This window comes from Tenrec ecaudatus, chromosome X (genome assembly GCF_050624435.1).
Source record: "Tenrec ecaudatus isolate mTenEca1 chromosome X, mTenEca1.hap1, whole genome shotgun sequence".
Taxonomy (NCBI): domain Eukaryota; kingdom Metazoa; phylum Chordata; class Mammalia; order Afrosoricida; family Tenrecidae; genus Tenrec; species Tenrec ecaudatus.
The window spans coordinates 83,612,089-83,626,643 of record NC_134548.1 but is presented as its reverse complement, the minus strand read 5'-3'; the positions used below and the strand labels follow the sequence as shown (position 1 = coordinate 83,626,643).

Below are 14,555 nucleotides of genomic sequence, written 5' to 3'. Positions count from 1 at the left end.
TTGTCCTTTTTCGGTCCTGGCATCTCATCCAGGCTATTACATTACATCTAGCAGGCATGGCTTCTAAGGCTTCTTCCTTCTTGTCTGTGACAGCTCAGATTTCATTTGTTTCTTATGACCTTTACGGTTCTTAGGAGCACTCGGCAGGCATTTTATTTAATGTGCTTCAATTTGGGCTTGTTGATGTCTTTCTCATGATTAGAATGGAGTAATTGCTTCAGGGAGGAAGACCACAAAGGGAAAGTGCCATGCTCATCACACTAAAGACACTTACTAGTAACATGATTTATCACTTTCAAAATTGATCTTGATCACCTGGCTGAGATCAAATTATACTATATCCTCATTTATTGATCCAGTAATTTATTTGTGCTAAGTATGTACTCATGGATATTCATTTAATATTTTGTGCTATAACCTAATATTACTGTATTTATTTTATTGTTCAAATGATTATAGCTTTATAAAATTTCATTTGTATACAAATCTAATATCCATGTCTTTTTAATTTGAGACTTGTTCTGCTTACTTTTTCTTTTTTTTTTTTAACAATTTATTGGGGCTCATACAATTCTTTTCACAGTTCATACATATACATACATCAATGGTATAAAGCACATCTGTACAGTCTTTGCCCTAATCATTTTTTTCTCGTCTTTTCTTTTTTTGCATTTTATTAGGGACTCATACAAATCTTATCACCATCCATACATATACATACATCAATTGTATAAAGCACATCCATACATTCCCTGCCCCAATCATTCTCAAGGCATTTGCTCTCCACTTAAGCCCTTTGCATCAGGTCCTCTTTTTTTTCCCCTCCCTCCCTGCTCCCCCCTCCCTCATGTGCCCTTGGTAATTTATAGATCGTTATTTTGTCATATCTTGCCCTATCCGGAGTCTCCCTTCCCCCCTTCTCTGCTGTCCCTCTCCCAGGGAAGAGGTCACATGTAGATCCTTGTAATCAGTTCCCCCTTTCCAACCCACTCACCCTCCACTCTCCCAGCATCTCCCCTCACACCCTTGGTCCTGAAGGTATCATCCACCCTGGATTCCCTGTACCTCCAGCCCTCATATGTACCAGTGTACAGCTTCTGTCCTATCCAGCCCTGCAAGGTAGAATTCGGATCATGGTAGTTGGGGGGAGGAAGCATCCAGGATCTGGGGGAAAGCTGTGTTTTTCATCGGTACTACCTCACACCCTAATTAACCCATCTCCTCTCCTAAACCCCTCTATGAGGGGATCTCCAGTGGCCGACACTTGGGCCTTGGGTCTCCACTCTGCACTTCCCCCTTCATTCAATATGGTATATATATACATATACATATATACATATACACACATATACACATACATACACACACTTATATCTCTTTTTTTTGCATGATGCCTTATACCTGGTCCCTTGGCACCTCGTGATCGCACTGGCTGGTGTGCTTCTTCCATGTGGGCTTCTCTGCTTCTGAGCTAGTGCTTACTTTTTCTTGAACCCAGATTCAAACATAGGCCATAACCGTTTGTTTTCCTCTGTACTTTGATTAAACTGAGTATTGAGAGAGAGGAAAAAGAGAGGGAGACAAGAGTCTATCAATATCCTGGAGTTCTTAATTTCATTTAAAATGCTGAACTTCTAAGTATGTAAATTGCTGTCAGTATGACCCTATAAAGTTTTGTTATCCCTCCTCCCAGTGATAACCAAGGACATATAATTTTAGAGTAGATATAATGGAAACCTGGGGATGGACGAACTGCAAATTTGTTGAAATATAGTTGAGAACTTGAAGGCAATTTTAAGGTGTTGCTTCATTTCTACAGCCTTATTTATCACACTTTATTTTGTCAATTTTTAGGTGTGTATTAAAAATGGACCATCACTGCCCATGGTATGTCCCTTTCTTCATTTCCTTGTTTTAAAAAGCTCAAAGTTATGCAATTTGCCTGCTTTTTAAAGTATAATAGCAAATATCTTTACTGCCACTATAATTGTATTTGTCGGGGGCAGAGGAGGAATAATATTTCTCTTCTATATATAAATCATTTTATTGGGGACTCTTACAGCTCTTATAACAATCCATGCATCAATTGTATAAAGCATGTTTGTGAATATGTTTTCATCATAAGGAGTAATATTTCACAACAAAAATAAATATGAGGGGGTACCCCCAAAACGATGCTCATTTTTTTTATGTGAGGGGGATAGTGCATTTGGAGTTCATTCCACCAGGTAAGACTGTTAATCAAGCTTTCTATTTATATGTTCAGAAAACATTGGTTAACAGTGTGTGACTAAAAAGGCCTAATTTGTGGCAGACGGAGGACTGATTTTGCCACCATGACAATGCACCTGCTCACACAGCCATTTCAATGCACCCGTTTTTTGGGGGGGGAAAGATAGCATGCCTGTCTTGGTCCATGCACCTGTCTCACGTGCTCTCACATTGTGTAACTTCTTTTTGTTTCTGCGAATTAAGAGGGACATGAAAGGACAGCAATTTTACAATGTGGAAGAGGTAAAGAAAAAAAGAGGGAAGTGCTGTCAGTCATCTAAACAGATTGAGTTTGAAAAGTGTTTCCAAGAATGGAATCGCATATTTGGCAAATGTATTAAGTGTAATAGAGAGTGCATTGAAAGAGATAAGGTTGTTTTGTGGGGAAAGAAATACATAGTTTTGGCGGGAAATTCTGAAGTTTTGGGGGGTACCCCTCATCTACCACCAAAGGTATGATAGTATATTTCTGAGGTCACCTGTTCATTAGCTTTAGCAACTGGTCATAGTCATGAAGTACTTTTGAACACACCACATCCTCTTGAGGAGACCTTGTGGCACTGTAAGTGTTCATCTGGTAAGTACAAGATCACCAAAAGAAAGATGGAGCTATACAAATATTTACAGTCTTAGAAACCCTGTGCCGAGTTTCCATGAGTCAGAATTGACTCAATGACTGTGGGTGTGTACATTGAGTTTTGCCCCCGACTCTTGATATTACATGTCAGTTCTGCTTTTAGCTGACGTGGTGTGTGAATCCATTCTGTAGAAGGCTTGCCAAATTAAGTAATTCTTATGCAAATGTTGTATAGCAGACATAGAGAATCAGTATCAAAGTATCTATCCAACCACAAAAGAAAGTGCTACACTATGCTAAGTACAGTGGCTAAGACTGTAATATGTTTTGAGGATACATATGTATGGAGGTATGTCAGAAATCAGTTCAAAACTTTAGATAAGCTATATCTGTATATATGAAAGGAGAAACAAATGAGATGTTGAATTTTTTTCCTAGTCAGTTCCTATGAAAAACCTTTCATCTCTGCTGGGCTTCTCCCAGATATAATAAGACAGCAGGAGTAACATGTTTCCATTGTCTAGTTCACTTATGCATAAGTGTATTCTCGATAAATGGGTCCTAATTTCACATTAGTTTTTCTTTCTTACTTTTTTCAGGGTTAACAACTGCATTGGCTTTTCCAACTACAAGTACTTCCTCCAGTTTTTAGCATATTCTGTTCTCTATTGCCTATACATTGCTACAACAGTTTTCAGCTATTTCATCAAATACTGGAGGGTAAGTTTGAAAGCCTTGAAGTCTTCCCTCACCTCTCCCCACATGAATACTCACTCAAATCTATGAAATAGTTTACTCTGTCTTTAGAAAATGCTTTGAAATCGTTAGTACTGAAGCAACCAGAAGGGAAGCCACCAAAAGCAAGTTTTCCGTGTTTAGCAATTTGAGATTTATGAGGAGGATGTTATTGAAGATTCCAGTTAAACAAGTTTCTATAACACATGGGATTATTTTAAGGCCTTCAGAAACCTATTTATTGGCTTCCACTGACTCTTTACCATGTACGTCACTAGCATAGTTTTAAACATATACTTCTTATCAATTATATATTTGACAAATATTGAAGGTAATGCAAAACAGCCAGTTGCCTAAAAAAAAGAGTGACCTTTCCTCCACTGTTAGAAAATATTTTCTAATTCCCCATTTAAAGGTGAGTTGCAACATTCCCACAGAACAAAAAATATATTAATTCATCTTCACGTATAAGCAAAATGAAATATCATGACTCATCTCAACTTTAGGTGAAAAGAACAGGAGTTTGGGAATTAGGAGAATTATGTTTTAATATTGCTCTGTAGACTCATTTTCAAGATCAAATAGAAATGTTAAAGGACTTTACTTTTCAAAATGTAATTATGATAATTATTATCCTATTTTCATCTCTCTTCCTCTTGATTTTTATAAATTTTCTCCCATCTCTCTAAAACTATTGAAGGAAGTTTTCTAGTTCATATATGTATCCAGGATCTGGTGATAGTATAATAGAAAACAATTGTTTTAATCTATTTCCAATGAACTCCAAAAGATATCCCTTCCTCATAACTCTCGTCCATAACCTTGCCATGATGGCTGCCCACACTGAAGCTGAATAACAGGAAGTAGGTATGGGCAGAACTACTAGTAACTGGGTAAGGAGCTATAAAACAGAAATAGCTCAGGTCATGTGGGAAGCTAAAACAGCAGGGAAAAATATAAATCTTGTCACAAAGATACAGGTTATAGTAAACTGGAGGTGTGTGTGGGCGGGGGAGGGTGAAGGCAAGGCAATGAAGACCTTAATAGCTGAGAATTTTGGTAATTAGTTCTTTGATGTTGTCATTTGGTACTGTTAATTTGGTTTCAATTCATAGAAACTTTATGTGCAACAGAGCAAAACACTGCCTGACTCTTTGATACCTAAGACTATAGAAAATATAGTGTAGAAAATTATAGTAATATGTGCTTTTCATTTTCTTTTCAACTTGCTTAATCAATCAAATATTTAATAGCTTTACTTATCAGGAATTATAAAACCTTTGGCTCACAAATAAAAACAAGAGTATAATCAGAAATGAAATTTCCTCTTATAGTTTCTTTGAAATACAAGATTCTTTGTCACACAATGCTATGCATCTCGGCACCTCTTCCTTGGTCCTTTACCACAGCGTAAGTCCTCATATATATTGCTCAGGTTTCTATGATCTATTGGGTAATTTGTCCATGTGCTGAGCTCCTACCCGGAATGTGAAGAAATTCTGTATCATCCAATCAGCAGAGAAAGTACCAAGTTTGATCTTCACTAAAGGAACCCTGGTGGCACTATCTTGTAAGCATTGAACTGTGAACCATAAGGTTGCCAGTTCAAACCCACCAGCCACTCAACAGAAAGACGAGGCTATCTGCCCCCATAAAGATTTGCAGTCTCGGAAACCCTATACCGGATCACTATGAGTAAGAATAAACTCGATGACAGTGGGTTTGGGTCTTTAATATAACACTATAGGCATTTCTTGTTCCTCAATGCCATAGGTTACGGTTTTAAAATCACTCTTTACCTGAATGTACAAGGTTGCAGCTTGTACTTTTTGCTTTTGGCTCTCCTAGTCAGCCAATAATCAAATACCATAATTTCAGCCAGGTGTGGGATACTATTTTCACTCTTGAAAGATGATATATAGAAATGAAACAATCACCAGAAATGGTCCATTATTCACAAGCAATATCAGTGGTTAGTACCTTATCATTTTTCTGTTCTCTCATTTTTTCTCCACAATAGACTAACTAGTGCCTGACAGATAAGAGTGAAAAAAATCTGCCTTGCCTTGCCCTCATACAGAAAGGGGTAATGACAGTTCAGGGAAATGCTTCTTTATAATCTCTCGAGACAGATAGCACAGTTCAGGAATACCTTTTTCATTTTAAATTGAGTCGACCCTTAAAATGATAAGTAAACAATTTTTTAAACTTTTTATTAGGGACTCATACAACTCTTATCACAATCCATACATATACATACATCAATTGTATAAAGCACATCTGTCCATTCTTTGCCCTCATCATTTTCAAAGCATTTGCTCTCCACTTAAGCCCTTTGCATCAAGTCCTCTTTTTTCCCCTCCCTCCCCGCTCCCCTTCCCTCATGAGCCCTTGATAATTTATAAATTAATATTTTGTCATAGCTTGCCCTATCCGGCGTCTCCCTTCACCCCCTTTTCTGTTGTCCGTCCCTCAGGGAGGAGGTCACATGTAGATCCTTGTAATCGGTTCCCCCTTTCCAACCTACTCACCCTCTACCCTCCCAGTATCGCCCCTCACACCCCTGGTCCTGAAAGTATCATCCACCCTGGATTCCCTGTACCTCCAGCTCCTATCTACACCAGTGTACAACCTCTGCTCTATCCAGACTTGCAAGGTAGAATTCAGATCATGGTAGTATGTGTGTGTGTGTGTGTAGGGGAGGGGAGGAAGCATTAGGAACTGGAGGAAAGCTGTATTCTTCATCGGTGCTACATCACACCCTGATTGATTCATCTCATCCCCTAGACCCCCTCTGTGAGGTATTACAACCCTGGCTGATAGTAAAATGATTTTCCCACAGCCACATAGCTTTTCTAAGTTTCCAAGTGAGGGGTTTAATCTAAATCTGATCCTAAGCCCAATGATCTTTAAACTGTACCATGTCCTACTACTCAATATAGTTCTAGTCTGCTATGAAGAAGCTCTAGCTCCTTTGGAATAAAAAAATTCAGAAGACCACCAGATGTTTTCTCCCTCTTCACTATTAACTTAAAAAATAGCTACAATGATAGATATAATCTTTACGTTAAACAAAAAAAAGACTCAGTGATATATAGCTCCCATACTGGGATTTATTTTTTTAACATTTTATTAAGGCAAGGAACTATTTTGGGAAAAGGCATACATTAATCTACCAATATTACTGTAAATATTGATATTAGTGTATATACTCATGTATGAGCTGAGTTTTTCAGTACATTTTTAACATTATTTTTTTAATGTTTTATTTTTGAATTTTTATTTATTTTTTAAATCACTTTTTTTGGGGGCTTATACAACTCATCACAATCCATGTATACATCCATTGTATGTCAAACAATTTGTACATCATTTGTACATCATCATTCTCAAAATATTTGCTTTCTACTTAAGCCCTTGGTATCACCTCCTCATTTTTTCTCCTCCCTCCCTGCTGCCCGTTCCCTCATGAATCCTTGAAAATTTATAAATTATTATTATTTTATCATGTCTTACACTGCCCGACATCTCCCTCCCTTCACCACTTTTCTGTTGTCCGTCTCCCAAGGAGGAGGTTATATGTAGATTCTTATAGTCAGTTCCCCCTTTGTACCCCACCTTCCCTCCACCCTCCCGGTATCGCCATTCTCACCATTGGTCCTAACGGGATCATCTGTCCTGGATTCCCTGTGTTTCCGGTTCCTATCTGTACCAGTGTACATCCTCTTGTCTAGCCAGATTTGTAAGGTAGAAATGGGATTATGATAATGGTGGGGAGGAAGCATTTACGAATTAGAGGAAAGTTGTATGTTTCATCATTGCGATACTGCAGCATGACTGGTTCATCTCCTCCCCGGGACCCTTCTGTAAGGGGATGTCCCATTACCTACAGATGGGCTCTGGGTCCCCAGTCTGCGCTCCCTCTCATTACAGTGATATGATATTTTGTTCTTTGATGCCTGATACATGATACCTTCGACACCTTGTGGTCACACCGGCTGGTGTGCTTCATCTATGTGAGTTTTATTGCTTCTGAGCTAGATGGCCGCTTGTTTACCTTCAAACCTTTAGGACCCAACATGCTATATGTTTTGACAGCTGGGCCACCATCAGTTTTCTTCACCACATTTGCTTGCACACATATTTGTCATTAGCGATCATATCATCAAGGGGTGCATCATGAAATGCCAATTTAATAGAACAAACTGTTCTTGCATTGAGAAAGTACTTGAGTGGAGGCTCATTGTCCATCTGCTGCCTTAATACTAAACCTATAAGTATATGCATGTAGATCTATTTCCCCATCATCATATAATAATATATTTACATATGTGACTCCTCTGTATTTGTATCCTTCCCTATTTCCAATAGTCTATGTATTCCTTATGCCAATGTTCTCAGGTTTGTCCCAGTTCCCTCATTAATGGCCCTAATTGTTTGGAGTTTTACCTCAAGGTCTGGGATCCACCTTGAGTTTATTCTTGTGCATGGACTGAGGTAAGGGTCTTGCTTCATTTTTATGCAGGTAGATATCCATTTCTTACAGCACCATTTATTGAAGAGGGCATCCTCTTCTCATTAGATATTTTTTGGGCCCTTATAAAAAATTAGTTGTCTGTATGCTGATGATTTTATTTCTGGGTCTTCAGCTCATTTCCATTGGCCTGAATATCTTTCGTTACACTGGTACCACAGTTTTGACTACTGTGGTTGTATAAGACATGCTAAAATTAGGTAGAGGAAACCCTCCCACTTTGTTCTTCTTCGTGAGGAGTTCTCAGATAAATCTGGGCTTCTTCCAATTCCATATGAAATTGGTAAGCAGTTTGTCCAATTCTTTGAAGAGGGATGGTGGTTTTCTTATTGGAATAGCATTGAATTTTTTATGGTGCCCTGGGCAGAACTGACATCCTTACTATATTGAGTCTGCCAATCCATGAGCATGGGATGTTCTTCCATTTGTTGAGGTCACTCTTGGTTTCTTATAGTAGTGTTCTATAATTTTCCCCATACAGATCTTTCATTTTTTTACTCAGGTATATCCCTAGATACTCCAATTTGTGCTTGGCTATTATAAAAGGTACTATCTTTTTAATATTCTCTTCTGTGGTTCTGTCTGATGTATATAGGAGACCGATAGACTTCTGTTTGTTATTCTTGTGTCCTGCCACTCTGCCATATTCCTCTACTTCTTCCAACACTCCATTTGTCGAGTTTAGGGGATTTTTGATATATACAATCATATCATCTTCGAATAATAATAATTTCACTTCTTCCTTCCCCAGATGAATACCTTTGATAAGACATTCTTTGTCTTATGTCGTTAGCTAGGACCTCCAGTACGATGTTAAATAGGAGTGGGGACAAGGGGCATCCTTTTCTGGCCCCCTTTTCCAGTGGAATTGTTTTAGTCTTTTCTCCATTGACTACCACATTGGTTGTTGGTGTTTCATATATAGCTTCTATAATATTAAGGAATTCTCCTTCTATTCTTATCTTCTTGAGTGTCTTAAACAGAAATGGGTGTTGGATATTGTCGAATGCTTTTTCCACATCTATCAATATTATCATGTGGTTCTTATAATGTTTCATGTTAATGTGGTAAATAATACTAATGGTCTTTCACATGTTGAACCATCCCTGCATCCCTGGTATGAATCCCACTTGGACATGGTGAATTATTTTTGTTAATTTTCTTTTGTATTCTATTGGCCAGTTTTTTTGTTAAGGATTTTTGCATCGATGTTCATTCAGGATACTGATCTTTAGTTCTGAATTCTTGTGGGATCCTTGCTTGCTTTAGGTATCTGAGTTATACTGGATTCATAGAAAGAGTTTGGGAGTTTTCTGTCCTTTTCTATGTTCTGGAGGAGTTTGTTTAGGATTGGTGTCAATTCTTCTCTGCATGTTTGGTAGAATTCTCCTTTGAAGCCATCTGGCCTGGGGGATTATTTTTGTTGGTAATCCCTTAATAACCTTGTCTATTTCTTCCATTGCTATGGATCTCTTAAGGTTCTTGACATCCATCTGGGCTCGTCTAGGGATGGATTGTGTTTCCAAGAATTTGTCCATGTCTTCCAAGTTGCTGAATTTGTTAAAGTACTTCATAGTACTGTGTAATTATCCTTTTGATTTCATTAGGGTCCGTTGTATTGTAGCCTGTGTCATCCCTCATTCATGACATTGACATATTTTCCTCCTTTTCTTTGATTAGGTTTGCCAACAGTCTATCAATTCCGTTAATCCTTTTGAAGAACCAACTTTTAGCTGCATTAATTTTTCCACACTTTTCTTGTTTTCCCTCTCCTGTATCTCAGCTCTGATTTTTATTATATCTATCCTTTTGCTATTAGTAGGCTTGTTCTGTTGACTCTGCTCTAATTGCTGTAAGTTTTCTGCCAGAATACCAACCACAAGTCTCTCTTCTTTTTTCATGCATGCGTTTATTGTTACCAGCCGTCCTCTGATAGATGCATTTGCTGTATCCCAAAGGTTTTGGTACATTATATTTTCTTTCTCATTGGTTTCTAGACACTTCCTGATTTCATCTCTGATCTGGGTCAAAACCCACTCCTTTTGCAATAGAGAATTAGTCATCCTCCAATTGTTTGCCCTTGTTTTATTCACCGTCCTTTTGTTGATTTCCAGCCTTATTGCACATTGATCAGAGAGAGACATCTTTATAATATCTATGTGCTTGAATTTACTCACTCTTGTGTCCCAACATGTGGTCTATCTTTGAATATCTACCATGTGGACTTGTAAAGAATGTGAATTTTTTTGCATTTGGGTGGAAAGCTCTGAAAATATCAAGTCATCCAATTGTGCTGTTTAGTTCTGTAGCCTCCTTGTGAAGTTTCTTTCACAGTGATCTGTCTTTTTCAGAGAGTGGTGTATTAAAGTCACCAACTATAATTGTGGAGTCTGTTTTCTTTCTCATCTTTTGGAGTGTTTGATTTAGGAATTTTGGAGGTTTCTCATTTGGCACATATATATTTATTATGCTCAGTGCTTCTTGGTCTACTGTTCCCTTGAGCAATATATAATACCCCTCCTTGTCTCTTATTATGGCCTGTACCTTGAGATTAATTTTGTCAGATATTAAGATCGCTACCCCTGCTTTTTTTGAATTGCCATTTGCTTGGTCTATTTTTCCACCAGCCTTTAATTCTCAACCTGTTTGTGTCTGCAAGTTTGTGATGTGTCTCCTGTAGGCAGCAGATCGATGGGTTATGTTTTCTGAAGCGTTTGTTAGCCTCTGCCTTTTAATGCCTGAGTTCAGCCAATTGATATTCAGTGTTATTCTATCCATCTGTAGACTATGTGATGCCATCTTGTACCTTTCCTGTTGGGTATTTTCTTACTACCTAACTTATCCGCTTGTCTTGTGTCTTTGTGTGGTTCACTTTTGCCTTCTTTCCCCCATTGACCCAATGCTATCTTGGAGGCTGTTTTCTCTTTGTTGCCCTATGGGTGGAGTTGTTTTATGTGATGGTCTCTTCATTGCACTCGGTGAGTGTGGATCTTCTGCCCATACTGAATCGGCAAGTATCTTTTGTAGGGCTGGGTTTCTTTTTATATATTCTTTGAGTTTTTCTTTGGGAAGACTCTTATTTCTCCATCTATCTTAATATATAATTTGGCCGGGTATAGTATTCTTGGGTTTGCATTGTTTTCCTTCAATTTTTAGAATATGTTATGCCTTCCCTCCTCTCCCTCCTGTCTGCTGATAGATCTGAACATACTTGTATTGGGGTACCTTTATACGTGACTATTTACTTTTCCCTAGCTGCTTTTATGATCTTCTCCTTTTCCTTATAGTTGGATAATTTAACTATTATGTGTCTTCTTCTTGAGATTCAGTCTAGCTGGTGTTCTTTCAGCATCCTGTATGGTTGCCTGGTTTTCATTTATTAAGGTGGGGAAGTTTTCCTCTAAGAATTCCCTCGATATTTTCGCTGTTGACTTCTTTGTTGTGTCTTGATCGGGTAGTTCAATTATTGTAATATTGTTCCTCTTCATAGCATCAGACATGGCTCTCAAGTTTTCTTCAGCTAATTTGATTGTCTTATTTGACTGCTTTTCCCGCTTGCTGAGGGCTGCTTTGTTATCCTCTAGGTCACTGGTGCGATCTCTGGCTCTTCCTATTGGCAAGGTCTGTCAATTTGTCACTGGATTTTTAAATTTCATCCCTTAAGTCCTGTTTTTCCCTTTGGTGTGTTTCCTTTATCTCCTCTATCATTTCAACCTTTACTTTTATTGCTTCCCTCACATCCTGTATGATTAAGCAGCATTCTGAAAATTTCTTTCTGTGGCAGGTCAATATCTGCTTCTTCTATGCACATTGTTAAGTTTATGACCTCTTCCGACATTATCTTCTGTTTCTCCCGCTCTTTTGTTGACGCTGTTTGGGCTGGTTGCTGTTTATGTGTTGTTTTAGAGGAGCCTGGAGCCATAATCCAGAGTCAAAGAGCACTGTTATCTCTCTTGGGGGACTTGTGTGAGTCTTCTATGAACTACCTGCAGGTAGCTGTACTGGGGGTGTGGGCTACCACTGTATCTTCCTCTGGTTTCACTCTTACCGTAGTCGACCAGTGTTCCATTATTTAGAATATGAGTTGGATAGTCCTGTTATGGGATGCTGGTCTGGTTGTTGTGGGCCCATGAGGGTGGCATTTCACTGGCTGATCTCTACATCTTAATGGTTTGTTTCACGGTGCTTGGAGCACCTCGGGTGGCCTGTGGTGTTTCCCTCTGCAACTGGAGTGCCTAGGAGGGCATGTGGGGCATTGTGTAGAACACCGTAGCTTTCAGGGGGAATTTCCCTAGTCAGAGAGATCACTGTGGAGGTTGGGCAGATGTTACCACGGCAGCATGGAGTACCACCGGTGGTGGACAGGATTTCCTCCGTAACCCCAGCTGTTTGAAGGGGAGAACCCCCTGCTGCTTGGGGTATGGAGGAGGACTGGCATGATTTCCCCAGCTATGTGTAAAGCCAACAAATATGGGTGGCAGCTCCCCCAATTGCGGCTTCAGAGTTGCCCTAGGTGGAGGGGAGTGGCCTGGAGGCTGATAGTGGCTTGTGAAAGGAAAGAGAGGGAGAGGAGAAGAAAAATAGAGAAATGAGGAAACAAAGATGGGATCCCACCTATCTTGTTACATGTATGCCTTCCTGTCACATGTATCTTTCCCACCGCAGTTGGGCTCAACTGGTTCAGTTTTGGGGTTTTTTTTTCCGCTCTTTTTCTCTCTTTTTCCTCTCCTTTTCCTCTCTCTCCTAGATCAACTCTGCCAACTCAGTGGGGATAGCTACAGCCTGCCCCTGTGACAGTGCTGCACCCGGCATGGAACGAGGCTCAGCTTTTTCTTTCTTTTTGTTCTTCTTTCACTTTTTCTTATTTTCTCTTCTATCTCTTCTCTATTTCTTGCCATAGTCTCAGCAGATTCAGTTTTCCCTTTTTTGTTGTTTTCTTTTTTGAAATGTTTTTACTTTTGTTTAGCTTTTGCATTTTTTTGTGAGTGGGTGTTAGTTTACTAGGCATTTTTGGGAAAGACAGAAGGGCAAGAGAATAAGGAAAGAAGAAACAGAGTGGTAAGTAAGGAGGTTACTGAGGCTTGATCATCTGACTGTGGGACGGGAGGAGTTCCAACTCTGCCTCAAGGTAGCGGAGTGGTGTGCTCACTTGATGTAGTGTCCCACAGATGCTGGGTGGGATTGCCCTCAAAGGAAATATCACAACAGCAGCCAGGTGTCAGTTCTCATAGTGTTATTGAGTGCTAGAGTTCACTGGTGTACCTGCCTTGTGCTGTATGTAACACTACAGGAGGGCAGCGGGGGGAGAGGGGGCAGGGGAGGGCACAGGATATTCCCACAGCCCCATGTAGGGCCCCAGGACAAGTAGGACCTCCCTAGATGTGTGTAGAATCACTGAGAGGGAAGCTGGGCTTATTGTCCTATCTAGACTGCTCAGAGCATATATTTGTTTGTTTTTTGTTTCACTTGGCCAGCTAGAATAGAATTAAAGTAAATTGGTTCCCTGGCTCTGGGCTTTAGATCTGTGCTCAGTTAGAAACTTAGACTTGCTCCTGAGAGTCTTTGTTATATTGAAAGCCTCTAGGCCCTGTACCTAAATTCTTACATTCCTTAGCGTGGGCTTCTTCTTATGCTGATTTATGTTAAGGGCTTCTTCTATGTGCTTCTTATAGTTGAGCAATGAGCCTGGGATTTCTAGTTTTCACCAAGAAAATATATTCTCACTCTGTTTTATATTATGCTTGTGAGGTGCCCTGATTTGGGGGCTGTCACAGTGACCCCCCCAGAGGGGAAAATCCAGCTTATCAGGGGAGTTGTTTCCTTTTCGGCCAACCGAAATTGAATTCACCCATGGATTATGACTATACGCTTATTTTCTCCCACACTGTGACCTGCCTCAGGTAAATTCCTGACTTTTCTTCTACTCCAAATTATGGCTACCTGCCGATCCCACTCCCCAGGCTATGGGCTCAAGGCAGCTAACAGCATGGAGAGCTCTAGTGTGGGTTTCACCTTGTGTCTGGGATTATGTCCCTTTATGGGTGTCAGCCTGGGGAAATCACTTCTCGCTGCAGAAGGGCAGAGGTAGCTCTTTAGCTGGAACCTGCAATCCCAGCACACTGAACCTAGAGTGATTTAGTACGTTCTTGGTTTGCTTTGTGAGTGGAAATCACAAAAAGCGGGGTTCGGGACTGACCCTTGCACCCTAGTTCTAATTTCAGGAATCTACCTTCCAGTCTCCTTCACCCTACCTCCCATTTTACTGGTCTGGCAGCAGGAGCATCGTGTGGGCGAGTCTTAACTAGACACCATCTTCTCCACCTCTCATCAGTACATTTTAAATGCAGTTTTTGTAGTAAAGTTGTGTGCCTTGGTGGATATTCGGGTTGGCTTATACTCGAGAATATACGGTAATTTAGCTTTGTTGTCTCTTGAGAA

The 14,555-nt window shown here is 39.7% G+C and overlaps 1 protein-coding gene across 2 annotated transcripts in view; it reads left to right on the top strand.

Moving 5' to 3' along the window:
- Positions 1–14,555, top strand: part of ZDHHC15 (zDHHC palmitoyltransferase 15) — a 174,296-nt gene that overhangs the window by 93,017 nt on the left and 66,724 nt on the right. For both annotated transcript variants that reach the window (XR_012781146.1, XM_075539114.1), the window contains exons 6-7: positions 1,855–1,887; positions 3,448–3,568. Coding sequence is in view for 1 of the 2 variants with exons in the window: in XM_075539114.1 (XP_075395229.1) it covers positions 1,855–1,887; positions 3,448–3,568 (154 nt within the window). In the remaining variant the exon portion in view is untranslated. The remainder of the gene's footprint in view (positions 1–1,854; positions 1,888–3,447; positions 3,569–14,555) is intronic.